At 37.4% G+C, this 22,752-nt stretch overlaps 1 protein-coding gene across 1 annotated transcript in view; it reads right to left on the bottom strand.

Moving 5' to 3' along the window:
* Nucleotides 1-22,257, bottom strand: part of VPS13C (vacuolar protein sorting 13 homolog C) — a 192,877-nt gene extending 170,620 nt beyond the window's left edge. The window contains exons 1-4 of the mRNA XM_042941847.1: nucleotides 22,103-22,257; nucleotides 8,399-8,442; nucleotides 5,522-5,564; nucleotides 1,072-1,167 (exon numbers count right to left, since the gene is read on the bottom strand). Of these exons, the coding sequence (XP_042797781.1) occupies nucleotides 1,072-1,167; nucleotides 5,522-5,564; nucleotides 8,399-8,442; nucleotides 22,103-22,202 (283 nt within the window). The 5' untranslated portion in view covers nucleotides 22,203-22,257. The remainder of the gene's footprint in view (nucleotides 1-1,071; nucleotides 1,168-5,521; nucleotides 5,565-8,398; nucleotides 8,443-22,102) is intronic.
* Between the last annotated feature and the right edge of the window lie 495 nt (nucleotides 22,258-22,752).

Here is a 22,752-nt window from a genome sequence, read left to right as displayed (position 1 = left end):
CTGAGGAGTAAAATTTTGAGTAACTATAAAAAACACATAATATGCAATACTAGATGGTACCAATATAGACTGACAAAAAGACTCTTAGAAAATAATTCAAGAATATGTATCAACAATCAGAAAATAGGTATTTCCTTTTTATCCAGTAATCTCATTGCTGATAATGTATCCTAAGGAAATAACACCAAAGAATAAAAAAGATATCTTTAAGAACAAGGTGTTTATAAGGTTCAATGTAATAGTCCAAAACAGCAGGCAGCCCACAATGGAATATCCTATAGACTTTCAAAATTATCACTATCCCATATCAAAAATACATACATTAAGTAAAAAAGCCAGATCCATGTTGTATATATAAAATGTGATAAATACTCTATCAAATTGAGTATGTATATAGTAAAGAACAGAAAGCAAAATATAAAAATAAAAATTGTGTTTGCTTTCTGGTTGGGAAAACAAGTAATTTTTCCCTAAAATATCCAAACTTTTCTTAACATTCTATTGTTCTTATAACTGAAAAAGAAACAATCATAACAAAAGGTATGACTTAAGTAAATAATGCTTTACAACATTCATTAAAAATTAAAATACTATTATTTACGATGAAAAATAATCTACCTTTTTCACATGCATTTTTGAATGAACACTCACTCAAAACCAGAAGCAACAAAATAGGGGGGAAATTTTTCCATTCTTGAAATCTGTAGCTTAATACATCAATACATTTTTAAAAACTTATTTCATTTCATTCTCCAAAAGTAAATTATTCAATGCATCTGAACTTAAAATGAAGCCTTAGTTGCGAAATAATTATTCAGAGAAGAGATTAAAATTATCAAATGGTTGGAATTATTCTTTCCAGCAGTAACATAAAAATATTTTATATAAAATGTGGCAATATATATGTGTGTATATGTAAAATGTACATATACATATACATGTGTGTATATGCATATATATAACCAGTTTAAAGTATCTTCTATTTTATTAAACATATTAAAATATTTAGCCAAGGTAATAATTTAATTTCACTGTGCTGTTACTGAGTGGTTATAATCTTAAACAACATACTTGCTCCAGGGACAACAAGCAGGTAGAGTCCCTCTAGGGTCGCAACAACTGCTTCTCCATAAAGGTTTTTCCAAGGAATCTTCAAAGTTAATTTATCTAAAAAAAAAATAATAATTTCAACCTTAAATTCTTATTTGAGCTACTCCAGAAGATACACATTTCCCACTTTCCTTTTAGAGAAAAAGTGTAACACAATGCTCACGCATATAGTGTATGTACCACTCAGAAAAAAACGAAAAAACTCCACAATGAAATTTACAAAAATCTCTTCCATATTTGTAACTATTCACACTGTATTTTATGCTTTTCAAACTTTCTGATAATTATAATTTCATTTAATATTTCCCAACTGTACATAGAATGAGGCAGCTATTATTTCAACTTTGAAAAAAATGAAACTCAGTCCCAAAGAAGTTAAAAGAATTACCTAAGTCTACCCAAGTCATCAGTGTGGTGGTATATATACCACCAGAATCACTGGTACTTTTACATCAAGATGCCCAAAGTTTGGGGCGCCTGGGTGGCTCAGGTGGTTGAGCATCCAACTTCAGCTGAGGTCATGATCTCACAGTTCACAAGTTCAAGGCCCACATCGGGCTCTGTGCTCACAGCTCAGAGCCTGGAGCCTGCTTCAAATTCTGTCTCCCTTTCTCTCTGCCCCTCCCCCACTTACACTCTGCCTCTCACACTCTCTCTCTCAAACAAAAAAAGAAAACAAAACTTCTTTTAAATAAAAAAAAGATGCCCAAAGTTCAAAGAACTGTTAAACAGGATAATAAAGTGAAGAGGAAATAAAATAATGCAACGTAAGGGAGGATATTTTGATTCACCTTCATGGCTTATGTACGTAGGGCAGTTTTACCTGGGAATCTATTCCCAGGGTTAAAATCTCAAATTACTTCTCCATTTAAATTGTATTATTCTTCAGTTTGTAAACCTGTTGAGTTTCCTAAATGGCTCCCATGTGAGGGGAGTCTAGAAGTAATAATGCCAGTATACTTCTGGGCCATTTCTAAGTCTGATGACTTTATAGTGAGAACCACCTATTTATAACAGATACTCTTACATATGTAATTAACTCATAAACTTCTAAAAAGTTGATTTGATTGCCTTTAGGGTGAGCATGAGTCTGAAAAAGTGAGAAATGATGCACAAGAATGAACCTGGACCACTTTCTTACACCATACACAAAAATAAACTCAAAGTGGATGAAAGACCTCAATGTAAGACAGGAAGCCATCAAAATCCTTGAGGAGAAAGCAGGCAAAAACCTCTTTGATCTTGCCCGCAGCAATTTCTTATTCAACACATCTCCGGAGGCAAAGGAAACAAAAGCAAAAATGAACTACTGGGACCTCATCAAAATAAAAAGCTTCTGCACAGTGAAGGAAACAATCAGCAAAACTAAAAGGCAACTGACAGAATAGGAGAAGATATTTGCAAATGACATATCAGCTAAAGGGTTAGTATCCAAAATCTATAAAGAACTTATCAAACTCAACACCCACAAAACAAACAATCCAGTGAAGAAATGGGCAAAAGACATGAATAGACACTTCTCCAAAGAAGACATCCAGATGGCCACCCAACACATGAAAAAATGCTCCACATCACTCATCATCAGGGAAATACAAATCAAAACCACAATGAGACACCACCTTATACCTGTCAGGATGGCTAACATTAACAACTCAGGCAACAACAGATGTTGGCGAGGATGCAGAGAAAGAGGATCTCTTTTGCAGTGCTAGTGGGAATGCAAGCTGGTGCAGCCACTCTGGAAAACAGTATGGAGGTTCCTCAAAAAACTAAACATAGAACTACCCTATGACGCAGCAACTGCACTACTAGGCATTTATCCAAGGGACACAGGTGTGCTGTTTCAAAGAGACACATGCACCCCCATGTTTATAGCAGCACTATCGAAATAGCCAAAGTATGGAAAGAGCCCAAATGTCCATCGATGGATGAATGGATAAAGAAAATGTGACATATATATACATGTATATATATATACATACATACATGTATATACAATGGAGTATTACTCGGCAATCAAAAAGAATGAAATCTTGCCATTTGCAACTACATGGATGGAACTGAGGGTATTACGCTAAGTGAAATTAGGCAGAGAAAGACAAAAATCATATGAATTCACTCATATGAGGACTTTGAGAGACAAAACAGATGAACATAAGGGAAGGGAAACAAAAATAATATAAAAACAGGGAGGGGGACAAAACAAAAGAGACTCATAAAGATGGAGAACAAACTGAGGGTTGCTGGGGGGTTGTGGGAGGGGGGATGGGCTAAATGGGTAAGGGGCATTAAGGAATCTACTTCTGAAATCACTGCTTCACTATACACTAACTAATTTGGATGTAAATTTTAAAAAACAAAAAAAGATGGGGCGCCTGGGTGGCTCAGTCAGTTAAGCGTCCGACTTCGGTTCAGGTCACGATCTCGCGGTATGTGAGTTCGAGCCCCACGTCGGGCTCTGTGCTGACTGCTCAGAGCCTGGAGCCTGTTTCAGATTCTGTGTCTCCCTCTCTCTCTGAACCTCCCCCATTCATGCTCTGTCTCTCTCTGTCTCAAAAATAAATAAACGTTAAAAAAAAAATAAAAAATTAAAAAAAAAATAAAAAATAAAAAAAGAAAGTTTAAAAAAAAAGAAAAAAGTGAGAAATGCCCCTGAGCATAACAAAAAGGGATTGTCTGTTCCCTACACCTTTTCTTCTTTCCACTTACCCTAACTCATTATCCTCTCATCATTTATTATCCGAAATTCCATTGGAATTGAGTTAGTTATATTACTGCTTCCCACTGATAGAACAGAAAAGGTTTAAATTTTTAAGTAAAAGGATAACCAACAAGTACCACAAATATCTGAATACCAAAACTTAGAATACCAAACTCTTAAGAATACCAAAACTTTATTAAGCTTACAAAGTCACAGTGACTTTATAGGTTAGGTGTAATATTTAAACTTAAAAGAAATTTAATAACTAATATAAGTACTCCATAAACCAAAACAGGGATAAATATAAAAAAATATGCTTTGTATCCCTATATGTTGGGATAGGGTCAATAAGAAACCCTGAAGGGAGCCATTAAATGATTATAATACTTTAAAAGCATAAAAAGCCAATTCAGAAAAATTAGCAAACCTCTTTTAAAATATAAATCTAGTTCTAATAACATAATGAATAATGTAAAAGTTCTTTAGTCAAATATAACTCTTCCATACCCTGGAAATGCAATTTCAATACTATGTCCTAATTTTAGATCTAACTTCCTTAAAGACATATATAAAGAACCTATATTCATCCTTGCCTCTCCCACACCTACTTTCATAGTCTCATATATAGCAATGTGTGTATAAATATCTCAAAGGTAAAAGAATGAATGAAAGGCTGTAACTTCACTCTAGGATGTCAATTAAGCATGCAGGACCACAATACTCCTGGGTATCATCACAGATAAATATCACCACTTCACACAACATTGGGCCTGTGTAACCAATAACAGCAAAAAGATAATGCATGCCCTACGGATGCTTGCAATCTGGGGAGTGTCTCCTGTTTGAAGAGACAGAAACATAAAAATGCTACTTTATATTAAAAGGAACACATGCAGGTGATATAAAGTAGACTCAAAGAGAAGTATTCAAGTAATTGCTAAGAGATGACAGAATAGCAAAAGACAAAAACTTCCCTGAATACAAAATAAATGAAGAAGGAAAGCGATGTGGTGAAGCAGAAGGGTGACAGAAGGGGAAGGAAGGGTGGATGGTGGCGTAAATGAAAATTCTTAAAGTAACAGCCAGTTGTCTAGGGTTGTAACATACATTTAAAAAAAGTAAAAATTGGCTAATATGGGACAGTTGAGAGGACTTCACAAAGGACCTTTAGAGGACCTACTAAAAAATTTCTTCAACAAAGATGTATGCTTAGTTATGGATGATCTTATAAGCCTTTAGCTGCAAAGACTTTCTACTTACCAAGACATATCCTCTATACCACATTGCTGCATAATATATCAAGTGAAATGGATGAACAAAACATGAGGGAAATAAGCTATACTTAAACTTTATTGACTAGAGTTTGCAAATTATACTACTTTCACATATAAAGAAAAAGCATACAAAACTTAGGTATCAATTTGGAAAATCAAGATATATTCTGTGTAGTAGAACCAAAGCCCAAAAACTATCATTGCAGTTCAAATGTCCTTCCTTTTTAGAGGGTAATATTCTACCCTTTTGCCAAACACTTTGAGGTATTTATGTATTACATTTAATATATATTAGGTCCAGAACTCCAAAAGTTTTAACCAACATAAGCCAAAAACTTCTCACATTTTTGTTCAAGCTAAAAAATTTTAGATTAAATAACACAGGAAAAATAAAAACCTAAAAGGACTAAGAATAATTCAAACGAAGAGTACTTACCAATTTGGCCAGCTTTAACTTTAAAAGGAACATCCAATTCACTCTTCAAAAGGAAGAAAAAAATTAAAAGACAAATTATTAAGCTCTCTCCTCATTTAAATACACAATCATCTCGAAGGAAAAACATGAAACAATTTTCTGTATGTGAGTAACTCATAAAGGACATCCTGAAAAAAAGAGTTTCTATAGACTTAAATTTTACTTTGAGGAAAGAATTCATAACAGAAACAAAACTATAAATAGGAACAATAGAAAAAGAGTTTGTAGTTAAAGAAAGTAATTGGGTAAAATGGTTACTTGTTTTAATAAACCAAACCAAAACAGATAAAATTCTATTAACTTTTAAAATAATAGATGGACGCTGCTTATCTGAAATATTAGAACAGAAAGAGTCCTTTCACAAAAATTAGCTGAAAACAACAACTGAACAACTAGTTTCTCTCAAATAAAACTTTCAGTAAATAAACAAAAGAATCTTTTTTTAAATTTTTTTAACATTTATTCATTTTTGAGAGACAGAAAGAGATAGCATGAGCAGGGGAGGGGCAGAGAGAAAGAGGGAGATACAGAATCTGAAGCAGGCTCCAGGCTCTGAGCTGTCAGAACAGAGCCCGATGAGGGGCTCAAACTCACAAACTGCGAGATCATGACCTGAGCTGAAGTCAGACGCTCAACTGAATGAGGCACCCAGGCACCCCTAAACAAAAGAATCTTAAAAGAGAGATGCCTGGGTGGCTCAGTCAGTTAAGCAGCTGACTCTTGGTTTTGACTTAGGTCATGATCTCCTGGTTTGTGACTTCGGGCCCGCATTTGGCTCTATACTGAAAATGTGGAGCATGCTTGGGATTCTCTCTCTCCATCTCTCTCTGCTCCTCCCCTACTCTTGTTCTGTCACTCTCAAAATAAATAAACTTAAAAAAAAAAATCTTAAGAAGTAGATACCCAACTTATGATTTGCCAAATTAGAATTTATTTTAGACAAGTTACTGACAAGTAACATCAATAATATAAATAAACTTCCAGGTATCTGGATTCCAAACCACTAAAAAGTACAAATAACTTTTTTATTCACAGAGTACTGAACAGTAACTGATATTCACAACAATTACTGGAGTCTTTAGAATTATTAAAAATTAACCCAATCAGAATAGCCTTTCTGTTAGATATATACCTTAGTACATACAAATACTATCACTCTGGTGACCGAAATACAGTATTAGGTAACAATTAACTAAAATAATCAATTTACCCAATCATTTGATTACTCAAGAATTCTAGGTAAACAGGAATCAAAGACAACACTGATGTTTTTCTAGACCAGAACAGGAAATTCCTCACTGGTGCTAACAGAGCAGCTCTACACCCAAGGACTTTGACTCAGGTCATTATCTCGCGATTTTTTGGTTTGAGCCCTGCATTGGGCTCTGTGCTGACAGCTCAGAGCCTGGAGCCTGCTTCAGATTCTGTGTCTCCCTCTCTCTCTCTGTCCCTCCCCCAACTTGTGCACTCGCAGGCTCTCTCTCTCTCAATAAGTAAACATTAAAAAAAAGTGCATATTTTATATATACAGGATACCACCTCTAAACTACACACTTCTAAAAGTTTGGTCTCATGGTCATTTTGATCCTCATGAAATAATTTTTCACAAAAAAATAAATGTAAAGAACTCCTATTCGAAGTAAAACCAATCCAATTTAATTGGGGAAAGGAGGCTACTTTGAATTAATGGAGAATATTAATTACAAAATAATTTATTATATTTAATTACAACCAAAATTCAAGCTAGGCTAACAGAGAGTTCAAACAATTTATCTTTTAAGTATGTTAGATATATATCCTGTCACCACAATTCTATTTATACTTCTTCCCTTCTAAAATATTTTCCTAAATAGGGAAAAAATAACCTTTATTGCAATCTCCAGAAACAGTGTATTAAGTTCTAAATTTTGTGGTAAAGTTTAAAAAGTTGTAGCATCTTATATAAAGGAAGGAAAGAAAATTTAAATATTTTGAGTGCCCTCTACTTTCCAGGCTCTCAGACATTGAGAAACTTGTCAAAAGTGACAGAGCTGACAGAAGGGCAGAGCTAGCACTGAAACCCAGGTCAGCCAGACTACAAGGTCCACGCCCTTCCCACTATGCCAAGTTCTTTTCAGTTTAACAAAAGAAATTGTTACTCCTCATGACAAAATTCTATTCCTAGGATCTTCAATATCCAAAATTGGTTCCCTGAGACCAATCATGTAAGCACTTTGGGTATAAGACCCTTCTTAATTACATAGTTCATCATGTAGAAATCCAACCAGAAGTCAAAACTAGGGTTATAAAACATATTATAGGCTGTTAGAAATCTAACCTATTAATTAATGAATAAACTCATTCTCAAGTGACTTAGTAAAATCAAGTTAAGTCCAATAGGCTAAAAGCCTAACAGGGAGGGAGGGGGAGTAGAAAATGGAAAGTTAGAATCCAAAAAAAATCTACTCTGACATCTTTGTATTACCATAATATTATAAGACTGGACTGTCAATGTATTTCAAAAAGACAATTATTCATTTGGTAAACTGTGAAAATCAAGCCCTTATTTACCAAAAAATTATGTAAAGACAATTCTGAAGAAAACTATTTCATATAAGACAAATGTTTTCAGTCAACTTAAGTCAAGGAAAAACATTCCACTTTCCAAAAGATACTATTTTGATCATTATGAAAAAAATTTTTTAATTTAATCTCAGAATTTCCTATAGGGAACAGTTAAACAAGCAATCCTTTTCTGAATGACTCAATCACTTTATCTGGTACCTGGTATCAGACACCAAGAGTTTCTGAGAGTTTACCCAAATTAACTCAAGTAATCAATATAGTTTAAAAACTTACCAGAGCATTTTCTTTTATCTGTAGGTTATCTAAAGCCACATTACCTTTAAAAAAAAAGAAAAAGAGGAAAAATATGAAATTACAATACCAATTAGTATAACCTGTCATAATATAGTAGCAAACACTATGATACTAGAGTAAGTACTAATAAGACAGTACGTAAGCGAAGCAAACTTCAACAATTGAAGAAGCTACTAACACAAAGCGTTGCTATATATGGACAATTATTAATGATAGCATTTTTTAGGTTAGCCAAATGCAAAAGAAATTACAAAATATTTAAACTGGCCAACATTCAGGGGCGCCTGGGTGGCTCAGTCGGTTGAGCGGCCGACTTCGGCTCAGGTCACGATCTCGCAGTCCGTGAGTTCAAGCCCCGCGTCGGGCTCTGTGCTGACCGCGCAGAGCCTGGAGCCTGTTTCGGATTCTGTGTCTCCCTCTCTCTCTGACCCTCCCCCGTTCATGCTCTGTCTCTCTCTGTCTCAAAAATAAAAATAAACGTTAAAAAAAAAAATTTTTTTTTAAATAAAAATAAAAAAAAAATAAACTGGCTAACATTCAAATGGACAATGAGAAAGAATCTGGAGACTTTCAGACTGAAGAAATTTAGAACCAAAGAAAATATCTATCATTTTGAATGATTAAGCCAAAAACCTAAAAAAAAAAAAAAAAAAAAAAAAGACCTAAGAAATGACTCTAAGGACAGATCAATTATCCTGTAACTTGGGATTCTTTTCTTAATTATGGTATTAATGAACATTTTCTACAGGTATATAATGTTGATCTTTTAAAACTCCAAACATCCTACCCTCCCAATGATTATCATTTACGGTCCTAATGTTAACTTTTTTTTTTTTTTTTTTTTATGGGCAACTCTACACCTAACATGAAACTCAAACTTGGGACCCCATGATCAAGAATCACATGCTCTACTGACTGAGCCAGCCAAGCGCCATTATAGTTCCAATGTTTAACTAGTCCAACTCTTCTTAAACCTACTCAGATATTACATTATAAAAACTAAAGCCATAATGATACTGTTACACTACTCTAGTTTTGAACCCTGTACCTATATTTGTTGATAAAGGATACTTAAATATTCTGGCTTACATAAAAAAAATCCACTAAACTGCATGATTTTCTGCAGATATATATATGCATGAGTTTAAGAGTCTACATCCTCAGAATGTCAGAAATTCCATTTACATAAAAAATAATTATAAGACTAAGATTAAAGCCCCTCCTAAATATCAACCATTTTACATTTAACTGAATACTGAGGAAAAAGATTTAATTTCTAGTTTCTACTTCAAGATCACATAATAATTCCATTTCACTTAAATTCTCTAAAGGTTCATAAAACTATCATTTCAATATTAAATACAAGCATGAGTTATTCAGCTACACATTTTCTTAATCACTCATGACACATTTATATTTTTAAAAATACTATTCTTTCTATGCTATCCAAAAATATTTTTCAGTCAAGTAATTTTTACCCCACAGTACTTTGGAGCAAATTAAAAAGAATATTCAATTCCATTATGCCATTGTTAGAGATGTACTTTTCCCCAGATCTCAAGTTTTTTTCAAACAGACATTTATTAACCACCTACTACTAAGAGGTAGTACCTCTCAGGAACTACCTAAGAGAGTAATTCTTCTTAGGTACTGAATGGAGAAATGACAAAAATGACATTCCTGCTACTGAGGAGCTCACAGTCTAGCAAAGGAGATTACATTTCTAAAATTTTGTAAAAACTCTATGGCATTCCAGGAGAAGAGTATACAAGATGCAAAGAAAGAGACACCTAACTGCCCAAAGAGATCAAGAACTTCCCATGAAAGTCAAGGCTAGAAGGCCAAAGAAATATTTCCTGAGTGGATAAGAAAACAGGACAAACGTGAGTGCATGAGTAAGACACATTTTAGAAACCACATGTGATTTAGTGTGCCTGGAGGGTGTGATAAAACAAGAGGAGATAAAGTCAGAAAGTTTGGCAGGAGCCAGACTAACGAAGAGTTTTTAGGATGAAAATGAAAAGTTCAGGGGCGCCTGGGTGGCGCAGTCGGTTGAGCGGCCGACTTCAGCCAGGTCACGATCTCACGGTCCGTGAGTTCGAGCCCCGCGTCGGGCTCTGGGCTGATGGCTCAGAGCCTGGAGCCTGTTTCCGATTCTGTGTCTCCCTCTTTCTCTGTCCCTCCCCCGTTCATGCTCTGTCTCTCTCTGTCCCAAAAATAAATAAAAAAATTAAAAAAAAAAAAAAAAAAAAAAAGAAAATGAAAAGTTCAGACTGGTCACAACACAGAGATGAAATACATATAAGAGGAATGACAAAATCAGAGCTGTATTTTAGAACCATTACTCTACTCTCCTAAGAAATAACCATGGATCTGTCCAAACAATTTAGCTGCAAGGATTTTGCAGCATTGGTTGTAACAGCAGAAAGAAATGGATGAATGGGAGAGAGGAAGTACCTAAAGAACTAAATGTCCAAGAAGGCATAAATCATAATACAGCTACAATACAGAGCAAAAAATGGAGACAGACATGGGAAAATGTTCACAAAATATTAAGTTTTTAAAAAGGTCAAAGAATGTTCAGATTGATCTAAACTGATGTAATTTAAAAAGTATATATATGCACACATACAAAGAAAACAACTGTAAGACGAGAGACCATAATGATCACAGCAGTTATTTCCATATAATAAAGTTCATTTGCTACACATGTATTTTACATTTTCTAAAATTACCCGATGAAAGCTACAAAAAAGGAGAGAAGGTAAGAAGTCTCACAAATGGGAATAAATAAAATATTATCAGCATTATAATAGAAGGAAAGGGAAAGAATACAGGCAGTCAAGCAGCTTCTACAACACTACAGAGAAATTAAAACCTGAAACGGTAACTTCAGGATCAAAGAGGTAGAGTCAGAATAAGAAGTTATTTTATAGGTAGAAACGACAAGAGGACATCACAGACCAAATGCAGGGATAATAAAGTAGTCAAGGAAAAGTGACATATGGTTCTGGAATTGGAAAAAAAAAAATCCTTAAGAAGTTGTATGTGGGGCACCTGGGTGGCTCAGTCTGTCAGGCATCCTACCTCAGGGCATGATCTCATAGTTTGTGAGTTTGAGTCCTGCGTCAGGCTCTGTGCTGACAGCTAAGAGCCTGGAGCCTGCTTCAGATTCTGTTTCTCTCTCTCTCTCTCTCTCTCTCTCTCTCTCTCAAAAATAATAAACAAAAAAGAAGTCTTATATGTACAAAAATTACATAGAGTAGAAACATATCCTTGGATTTAATTCTGTCAGATGATGAATTATAAATAATTACAACTGGGAACTCTATTCAAACCAAAAGAAGTGAACTGCACAGATGCTAGTACATATTTGAAACAATCCAAACTAGTTTAACAAGATCTAAGGACCACAGAGAGACCTGCAAACTTGCTTATGAATCTGGATTGCTCTACCCAGTGACTCTCACTAGTGGGTCAAGTGTCACCAGAAGTGCTCAGAAATAATCTGCATTAGATATAAAGTATTTCTTCAACAATTATTAAAGACGCTAACTTGATGAATGTAAAAATATAAATGCACTTTTAAAAAGTGTGCTGTTTCTATTACAGTGGCACTTTGGTTCTTTAAAGAAGAGATGATATTTAAATGTGAAATACTGAAAACTACCAATATGGCTAACAGACTTAGACAAGTATATTTAGAAAGTCTGACAAAAAGAGATAATAGTGATAACTGCTAACAGGTAGGATTAGGGATTTTAATTAATATTTTTTAGTATTTTCCAGTTTTTATAATAATCAGATAACAATTTTATGTTAAAATTATACAAACTAGAATAAGAAATGAAAAACAAAACAAAGGTAAATTCCTTTTATTTATTGTTTTTTTTAAGTAATCTCTACACCCAATGTGGGGCTTGAACTCACAACCCTGAGATCAAGAGTCGCATGCTCTAGGGGGCCTGGGTGGCTCAGTTGGTTAAACGTCTGACTTTGGCCCGGTCTTGAGTTGGAGCTCAGTGTCAGGCTCTGTGCTGAGCTCTGTCATGACAGCTCAGAGCCTGAAGCCTGCTTCAGATTCTGTGTCTGTTTCTCTCTCTCTCTCTCTCGCTCTCTCTCTCTCTCAAAAAATGAATAAACATTTAAAAAATAAAGAGTTGCATGCTCTACCGACTGAGCCAGCCAGGTGCCCTTGTAAGTTCTAAGGTCAATAGGAACACAGTATATTTTATGCACATTCCTCCTACATCTAATATCTACCTTACTTACAAGACGTGTTTTTTTTTTTTTAAATCAATTTCTAGGGGCAGCTGGGTGGCTCAGTCGGTTGAGCATTGGACTTTGTCTCAGGTCATGATCTCACGGTGTGTGGGTTTGAGCCCCACATGGGGCTCTGTGTTGACAGCTCAGAGCCTGGAGCCTGTTTCAGATTCTGTGTCTCCCTCTTTGCCCCACCCCTGCTCCGGCTCTGTCTCTCTCAAAAATGAATAAATGTTTAAAAAAAAAAAACTTTTTAAATCTATTTCCGCTATGTAGAGTCTAGCAAACAAATGCATACTTCCTCTCTGAAAAATGTGAATGTTATCTAACAGTAAATATAACAATGAAAGAAGAATGACACATTCAATAAATTAGTTGCACTGAAAGAGGAGCCACTGGTCCTAGTACAAAGAAAATGGGAAGAACAGCAGCATATTGCAGATAAACACCAGGTCATAAGTGCATTCATTCATTCAACCAGTGGATGAGTGTTTTATCTAGGTAAGGCACTGTGCTAATATGTACTCTTCCACTAAATCTATGTACGTATCAGTTTAATAGTCTATATTCTCAGAATGCCAGAAATCCCATTTACATAAAAAATAATTTATAAGACTAAGATCAAAGCCCTTCCTACATATCAACCATTTTATATTTGACTGAATACTGAGGAAAAAGATTTAATTTCTTGTCTCTACTTCAAGATAACATAATAATTCCATCTACATGCAAATAATTTTACTGCTATAGCCAGATCAAGGGCTGAAACACAGGCCATATCTGTGCCAAAACCTTAAATTATTTTTTAATGTTTATTTATTTTTGAGAGAGAGAGACAGAGCATGAATGGGGGAGAGGCAGAGAGAGAGGGAGACACAGAATCTGAAGCAGGCTCCAGGCTCTGAACTGTCAGCACAAAGCCCAATGCAGGGCTCGAACTCATGAGCCGTGAGATCATGACCTGAGCTGAAGTCAGGTGCTTAACCAACTGAGCCACCCAGGCACCCTTGTGTCAAATCTTTAAAATAAACAAAAAAAGAGAAAAAGGATGAATAATAATTGGAGGAGGGACAGATAAACACCACCACCAGAAAGGAAGGCACTAAAGCCAATCCCACAATCAGGTGTCTCTAATCCCATGAAGTTCCAAAAAGACCACAGTGACAGACAAGTAAGGAAGTTCTATGAAGTGATTTCCTTTTACGATGGACTGACAGGCCTAAAGGATGACAGTAAGCAGGAAATGTAGTCTGCGTCAGAAGAGAAGGCTTCTCATTCTCATCCTACGTGATTCTCATCAATAAACCATCACATTTTAGATGAGCATACACAGCTGGGGAGTCACACATAAAATTTCAAAGTTAATCCCTAAGTGTATTTTCAGAGGTACGTTAAAGGGTAAATCCTGGACCAGAATCTATCTAATAATCCTTACTAAAGAACCAGAAGATGAAAATGACAGTGAATCTATTAAATTAGCAAATGACACCAAGGTAAGCAGAGGTGGAGTCATCACAAGAAAATAAAACAGAAATAGAAATGGTAGCTAAATTATAGAAAACAACCAAATTAGTATATTTATGAATAAAAATGAAATGGGGGTGGAACATGGGTGGTTCAGTCGATTAAGTGTCTGACTTCGGCTCAGGTCATGATCTCGCACTTTGTAAGTTCGAGCCCCGCATTGGGCTCTGTGCTGACAGCTCAGAGCCTGGAGCCCGCTTCAGATTCTGTGTCTCCCTCTCTCTCTGCCCCTCCCTCGCTCACTTGCACACTCTATCAAAATAAATAAACATTAAAAAAAATTTTTTAATGAAATGGTACTGGAATATGGAACAAACCTAAGTCCAGGAATGGCTTATTCAATGCATAAAGCCTACAAAATAAATGAAGAAATACAGTACTGACATTAAATACCTTTAGGCAGAAATAATTCATCTGAACTTTCACAGAAGTTTAGCTGTACCTTTCTTATGTGGCACTTAACTATATAAATATTTCCCCAACCTGCTTATAAATTCCTTACTGATTCTCCCCACAGTAAGTGCACAATGAACATTGACCTGATTCATTTAGAATGCATATTATGCTGCGGTAGGACAACTACAACAAGAACATAAAATCGTTCTACTTTAGAAAACACTCTCTGATCTATAACATTTGTTGATCCTCACAGTCTCCCAATGAAGGAGACAGGACACAGACATCAAACAAAAGAAAACTGAGGCTTAGGGAGGTTAAATGGCTGGCGTAAGGATACTATGTCAACCTAATAAATGATAGAGCCAGGGCTCAAACTTTCTGATGCCCAATGTTTTGCTCAGAACATCACACTATCTTTCAAAGAGCAGAAGAGAATGGGCAGACAATTTTAATTCAGAAGATAATTCTATCTCTCTTGTGCTTACACAAACACTGAGATGCGTGTATAGATGGTGGATCCATTTTTGGTCTCTGCATTTTAAGAGTATGAAAAATCCAAAACCAAAAAGGGAAAATAAAATCGGACAACTAATGAGGACATAACCACAAAGGAAGGACAGAGTCAGAAGACGGCATTGCAAAATGGTTATTTTAGAACTTTTTAAAAAGCTGTGTTTGCAAAAACAAAAGACAGAAATTCATAAGGTATAACTATTCAGAACCATAAAGATCTTTAAACCTAATTCCCTCTCACTTTACATGAAAAAACTGAAGGCTAAAGAGATTAGGTAATGTATCTAAGATTATACAGTTAATGTGTAGCAGTGCTAAGAATAGAACCTATGTCTCCTGACTCCCTGGTCGATGTTCTTAATATAAAACACAGATATTAAATCAAACTGTGATTAAAAACAAACAAAAAACCCCAACAAACAAAAATGCCATGGCTTGCTCCATGAAACTATCTTTGCATACTGTAAAATAATGAAAAAAGAATATGCAGTGCTATATATTTGGTTTTTATTTCCTTTATGTATCTATCACAGACTCACTATTTATTTGATAGTATATCAAAATATTCAGACACTTTCATTCTCCAAGAAAGTGAGCTAAACTAAATGACTGAACAATCTTTCAAGTATGAAACAAATTATTTTAATAACCATTGTTTCAGTAAAGAATACTGAAGAAACTATGGTAGCAATTCATTCCAATTGAATCTTTCGATTCAACCCACATTAATTTAGTTAATGCAGACTTTTTTTTTTCAGTTTTATTTATTTATGTAATCTCTACATCCCATGTGGCGCTTGAACTCACAACCTCGAGACCAAGAGTCACATGCCATTCTGACTGAGCCAGCCAGATGCCCCAGCAGATTCCTTTTAATCGTTCACAGAGACTTTGTCTTGAGAGAGAGGGGAAAAGGAAAAAGTTAACTCTTATTCTTTCCATTTCCCTATTAAAACAGAAAGTCTTGGCAATGAAAGGCAGAAAGCTGCCAGATTAAGGCTAAACTTTCTCCCTTTCAGGAAGGCAGACCTTCCTAGCAGAACGGTTGCCAAAGTACTAACTTCCTGTTTTATTTCTGGTAAAGGGGTGTATTTTTAATTTATGATGTTATTTAAATGTGTGGTAAGGTTATTTTCAATTTAAGTGTTTTAAGCATTGCTTTAATTGATAATAACTGAGCATAAATATATTATAATTCAACTATGTGTTATTTTATATGCTATAGGACAGGCTACTGAGAAATGGCCTTCACTGTACCAAGTGCTGGCTGGGAAGAAAGGGCTAAAAAAAAAACTCCTCTACAAGTTTAGAAATATCTAGATACTGTTACGTTTTATCAGGGTACAAAAGAACCAAAGAGACCTTCGATTTCTTGCATTCCACAGCTACCTGTCAAGACAGTGTAACATACTAGATAGATTTGGATTTGCAAATATCAGCATGAGGCTGGAACTTCATTTATCTTGTCACATTTTGTGACTGTGACTCTTTGCTCACTATTTTGAGTGAAAAACAAAGAGGAAAGATACCGTGATTAAGATATTCATTATCTAATGAAGGAGATCTCTCAGCTCTGGCTTTGTTCAAATCACAAAAGTTGAAAGCCAGAAGAGATGACCTTGTCTAACCCTCTCATTTGCAGATAAGAAAATAGTGGCGACCGGTTAGTGACTTGCCAAAAGCGACACAACTAGGCAGTACCACAGATAGAATTATATCCCCAGGTTTCCTTCTTCCTTGTGCTGCTCTGCTCCAACAGTATCTGGCAGCTGATGGAAAAGTGTCAGGCATGAGGTGAAGGACAGTACGGTAATCAGCACAGACTCAGCCTGGTTTGCAGAACCACAAACTGTGGGCACTCCACCTGGCTTCTTCCTCTGATCACCATAGCCACCCCTTGCATCCAACACATCATAGCCTCTATATATACTCTGCATGCCAAATGGGAGTGAGAATTCTGAATGAAGGATTTTCCTGCTGACTTTCCACAGTAAATCAGCTTTGAAAAATCAAATTAACAAAGGTTCTACACTGCAACAATACTCCTTAAAGCAAGTTGCAAAAGATATGGTATTTCAACATACCTTTTCAAATACATGTTACTCTTAAAACAATTACATCCTGGACACAGCTCAAATAGCTAAGGGCTGTGCAATTTATCTTCAGGTACCAGATTGTGGAGAACAAAAACCCAGAAAAACCTTCACTATTTGCATAGGCAGCAACATGCCCACCACACACTTTTCTGAACCTTTGAAAACCTGACTTACAAACCACCTGGCAGATAATACTAGTATTTAAGTGTAACTTCAAATGCAAATGGATTTTTTATTCTTTTAAGAAGTTTGGAAAATAAGAAATGTTTACATGTGTTGTGCTACCTCTATACCAAATCGTCACACTACTGTCATACTACTGTCACACATAATCACACAGATTATGAAAACCCTGAAGTCTGAAGCCTAGAGGGAACATACTCATGAAAATAAAGCAGGCTATTTTCCATAACTCAGCTAGGTTTATCACTATCAATATTAACATTTTAACAATTAGAATTACAAATGGTTTTCACATCATTTACATCACATAGTGTTATTTACCCCATTTTGCAGATAAGGAAACTGAGGCTTAAAGAATTAAAACGTTTTGCCCATGGATCCCACAACTAGTAAATAAGCAGGGCCTAATTTTCCTGTAACAGCAAGAATTTTTAAAGATCATTCTCCTTAAATCCCTATTTAAAAACATAGGAATTTCTTGGCATTAAAAAAAATAAGAGGAAAAGAATAAGAAAAAAGCTTTTAATAAAAACAGGAAAAAAAAAAAGCTTTCTTTGGCAGGGGGAAGGGGCGGCAGTCATCTCTAATTTAAAGACAATATCCACAATAAACTTCCCGATTCTAGACTTTCAAATAAAATTTCCCCATCCTTCTTACTCTACATTTTATTTATTGTGTATTTCACTGTGTCTATGCATGTACGAATATATGCATGCTACAATCCTTTGCAAATTGTTTATACAATATTTTAATTTTTAAAACTACTTCCTGGTATCATGGAAAGATTTTTCATTTTTACCAACATGATACCTCTCAATCACTTAAGACCTCTGTTTCTGTCTTAAGTTACAAATTTTATAAGGCATATACATCCTCTAAGTACTTTTTCACTTCTTACTACAACTTGTTCAGCATCCAGAAGTTCTCTTTAAAAATGCAGAAGGTAATCTCAATATTCTCCTTAGACCAGTTACTCAAAAAACATTTTGGGCTGGATCATTCTTGGTTGTGGGGAGCTGTCCTGTGCATTGTACAATGTAGCGGTATGCCTACGGTCTACCCACTAGATCTCAGTAGCATACCTCCAGCCCTCAGTGTAACAATCAAAAATGTCTCGGACATTGCCAAATATTCCTTCAGGGCAAACTCATTTCCAGCTGAAAAATCACTGCTTTCACCTGGTCAAATACTCCAGTTAAGAAGTATCAATTTAGTTTCCCATTTATGTCTAAAGAAAATTAAGATCAGCCCTGTGAAATTGTTACAGGTTGAATTCTTTTCTCAGGATGTGAAAATATAACAATAAAAAAAAAAAATGTAAACAGCCAAACTCTATGACACATAAACCTTATTTATAAAGCAGTCTCCAAATAAGATTATATACAATTTTCAATTCTTTATAAAACTTGTCAGTATCATGGATGTCATAAATATCAGCTTATTTCTTAATATACCAACCTGTTTACCACAAAAAGTTAAATTAAAATATTATTTTAAAAAATTAATTAAATTATTTCTTTAGGAATATTTTCAGAAGAAATACTCAACATATATTTTGCCTTTAAGAGGACAATTAGTGTTATAAAAAATACTTTGAATAATAACCATAAAAGCTTCCTTTATAAACCACAGAAGTAAAAGGTGGCAAAATTTTATAGAAGCAGAGATGTGGGTTGATAAGGCTAAGGGAATTACTGAGTGGACTTCAAGTGGATACAGTTTATTTTCTCAGGCCTATTATAAAAGGGATATTGGCCACTGACAGCATACCTCATCTAAAAGAAACAAAATGAGATCTCAGAAAAAAAATTTATTTTTCTACATTCCATCAAAAAAGAGAGGAATAGGGGTGCCTGGGTGGCTCAGTCGGTTAAGCGTCTGACTCTTGTTATTGGCTCAGGTCATGATCTCACAGTTTTTGAATCTGAGTCCCACATCCGGCTCTGCGTGGACCCGGCAGAGCCTCTTTGGGACTCTCTCCCCACCCCCACCTCCACCCCATCCCACTCACTCTCTCTCTCTCTCTCTCTCTCTCAAAACAAATAAACTTTTTTAAAAAGGAGTAAATGACATAATATTGTGGCATTTTAATTTCAGATGAGAAGTTCAAAATCCCCAGCCAGCCTACATCACAATTTCATAGTAAAAACACTTGCAACCAGAATCACAGAGTATTGGCACTGGAAGGCCCCTTAGTTGTTATCTATCCCAACTTCCAATTTTTAAGTAAAAGAAAAGTAAGATTTGGTAGAGAAGAAATCTTTCATTCATCTATAAACTTTATTTCTTTAAAAATAATCTGAGGTAAATAGGACGCAATGTTACATACTGGTAGATGATTCTGAGCAGTGACCGCAAAGGACTATTACATTATCTGGTGTCATTATTTTTTTCTTTTAAACTTAAAAGAAAGGGGCGCCTGGGTGGCTCAGTCAGTTAAATGTCCGAATTTGGCTCAGGTCATTATCTCACAGCTCATGAGTTCAAGCCCTGCGTCAGGCTCTGTGTTCAGAGCCTAGAGCCTACTTTGGATTCTGTGTCTCCTTCCCTCTCTGCCCCTCCCCCCCCAAAAAAACAAACATTAAAAAAATTTTTTTACGTTTAAATTAAGATGAGGCCGAGTAAGGTTAGTGGCTTGTCCAACACAACACCCTAGAATCCAGGTTTCTAAATGCTTTCCTAAATCCTAAATTCCTAAATAAAGTTTAGACTAGAAGCAATAATTTGTATTTGACAGTATTAAGAAAGAGTTGATTCCTGCAGAAGGCACTGGATATTTAATTCCTTACATGTCTCTTTCTCTCCTTCTCTTGCATTATATTAATGTTGCAGGAGGGCATGTAAACGAAGGGGGTAGTGTTGGGCAAACCACAACTGAACCAGTCAAAGGATCAGCAACCTATTCAAAGGAGGCTCCTCCACAACCTAGGGCAGCACTCATGGTTCTGTAACACTGCCCAATATAAATATATGGTTCACATACGTAATTATATGCTTTAGGAAACAAGTTTTTTTTTTTGTTTTTTGTTTTTTTTTTAAAAGAGGGGACACCTGGGTGGCTTAGTTGCTTGAGCATCTGACTTCAGCTCAGGTCATGCATGGTTTTAGGGTTTTTGAGTTTGAGCCCCACATCAGGCATCAGGCTCCTTGCTGTCCACAAAGACCCTGCTTTAGACCCTCTGTCCCCTTCTCTCTGGCCCTGCCCTGCTTGCGCGCTCTCACTCTCTCTCAAAAACGCCAAAACATTAAAACATTTGGGGGGAGGGCACCTGGGTGGATCAGTCAGATAAGCATCTGACTCATGCTCAAGTCATGATCTTGGGGTTCACGAGTTCGAGCCCTGCGTGGGGTTCTGTGCTGACAGCTCAAAGCCTGAAACCTGTTTCAGATTCTGTGTCTCCCTCTCTCTCTGCTCCTCCCCCACTTACTCTGTCTGTCCCTCGCTTCCAAAATTAAACATCAAAAAATAATAATTTAAATTTTTTTTAATTTTATTTTAAAAAAGGAAAAAGAAAGGGGGAAATGAACTTTGATAATGTATTTAAGCCAATATAACCAAATATTATTTCAACGTATAATCAACATAAAAGATTGAGGTATTACACTCTTTCTCCTACTGAGTATTTTCAAAACTCCATGTTGTATTTACAGCAAGTCTCAGTTGGCAGTAACTACACCTCAAGGGCCTAACAGCCAGAGCGGCTAGTGGTTACCCCATCCGACAGCGTGGGTCTTTCACTCTAGGTTGACTCAATGAAAAGGCAGTTCCATCCATTTGAGTGGTTCTTTGGATTTCCTTCCCAAGCTGACAAAATTCTCAAAAGTCTTTTGTAGAGTGAAAAGTATTCCCAAGAGCCCCAAAGCTTAATATGCATAATCAGTGCAAATGACTAATCTCTCCGAAGAGTGTGCAAGCATACTACTTACTGTCTACTACTACGCACTCAAGGTTGAGGAGAGAAACGCTGGGGTACATTTTGGGGCATGCACCTAATTAATGATGATGCCAGATGTCGCCTGAATTATTTTTTTCCGTCGTCGTCCAAAATAAAACTGAAAGTCATCTTACTGACGTGAAGTAAATATTAAGGGAAGAAGTCGTTTTCTCAAAAGCTGAAAGTATTAATAGTAGGAAGCCATACGAACAGGCCTTTCCTAAGGATGTTCCGGGGTCGATGGACCCCCTCCCAAATCCTGCAATCCTAAAGAGAAGAAACCCAGTTCCTGCTCATCAACAACTGCCAAGAGAAGGCAACTGTGAAACGCAATTTCCTTTTTCTTCTTCCTTGGTGCCACTTTATTAGAGCGTGTGTAACCACGCAGCAGTCTCCACTGCACAGGGTGCGGGAGCAGAAAGGTTTCTTAAGGAAGGCAGCAAGAGGACCCTGCGAGGTGGGCAGAGGGCGGGACAGGGCAGGGGGACCGCCTCGGGGACGCGAAAGCTGGGAACGCGGGCAGCGCGAGCGCGACCCTGCCGCATCTCCCCACCCCAGGCGGGTACCCCGGCCCCCGTGGCGGTGGCACAGGCCTCCCGGCACCCCGCACCTGCCGTCCGGGGAGGGGGGCCCCGCCGAGCGCCCTCCCCGGAGGCGGAGTCTCGGGAGGCGAAGGGAGCCCGGCCCGGGATGGAGCCGGGCGGTAAGAGCCCGCGACGTAGGCCCCTCCGCCAGCGCGGGCAGCCTGCCATGCACGCCCTCTCGCTTACCGCCCCAGATCCCCAGCTTCAGTTGGGACTTGTTCAGGTTCTCCACATAGTCCCCCAAGAAGCGGTTTAGCAGGTCCGCGACCACCGACTCCAGCACCATCGTGCGACCGAGGCACCGGGAGAGGGAGGAGCCGGAACCGCCCGGCGCAGCTGAGGGCGGCGACCCGCGCCGCGAACCACAGCCCCGCGGGCGCCGGCCCGCCCTCGCGCCGCGCGCGTGACCCGGGTTGTGCGCATGCGCGCCGCCGCCGCTGCCGCCTGGACCCGAAGGATGCGGGAGCCTTGCAGCAAGCTGGCTGCTTTTCGGCAGCCGCGGCCCCGGCCACCCGAGGGAGGGCGGAGGAGAGACAGGGAGGCCGCCTTTGGGCCTGCCTCTGCTGCCGTGCCGGAGGCCCCAGAGGAGGAAGATGTTAACGAAAAGGAAGGGCAGGAGTTACTGAGCACAGCGACATCTTTGTGGCCGCTGTTGGCCTGCCGTCGCCTCCCGTGGACCTCAGGTCCGCAGAGCTCGCCGTCCTGGGCGAAAGCAGCTCCCCAGCGCCTCGCCTCCAGCCGAACCGACCCTCTCAGGCCCCGTATCCATCCTGAGCTCCTCCTATGTAACCACATGTTCACCCGTGGGTCAGGTGGGGAAAAGGAGACGCTGCATC

This window comes from Panthera leo, chromosome B3 (assembly GCF_018350215.1).
Source record: "Panthera leo isolate Ple1 chromosome B3, P.leo_Ple1_pat1.1, whole genome shotgun sequence".
Classification (NCBI taxonomy): Eukaryota; Metazoa; Chordata; class Mammalia; order Carnivora; family Felidae; genus Panthera; species Panthera leo.
Note: the sequence above shows the minus strand (reverse complement) of the source record. Positions and strands in the feature narration are given on the sequence as shown.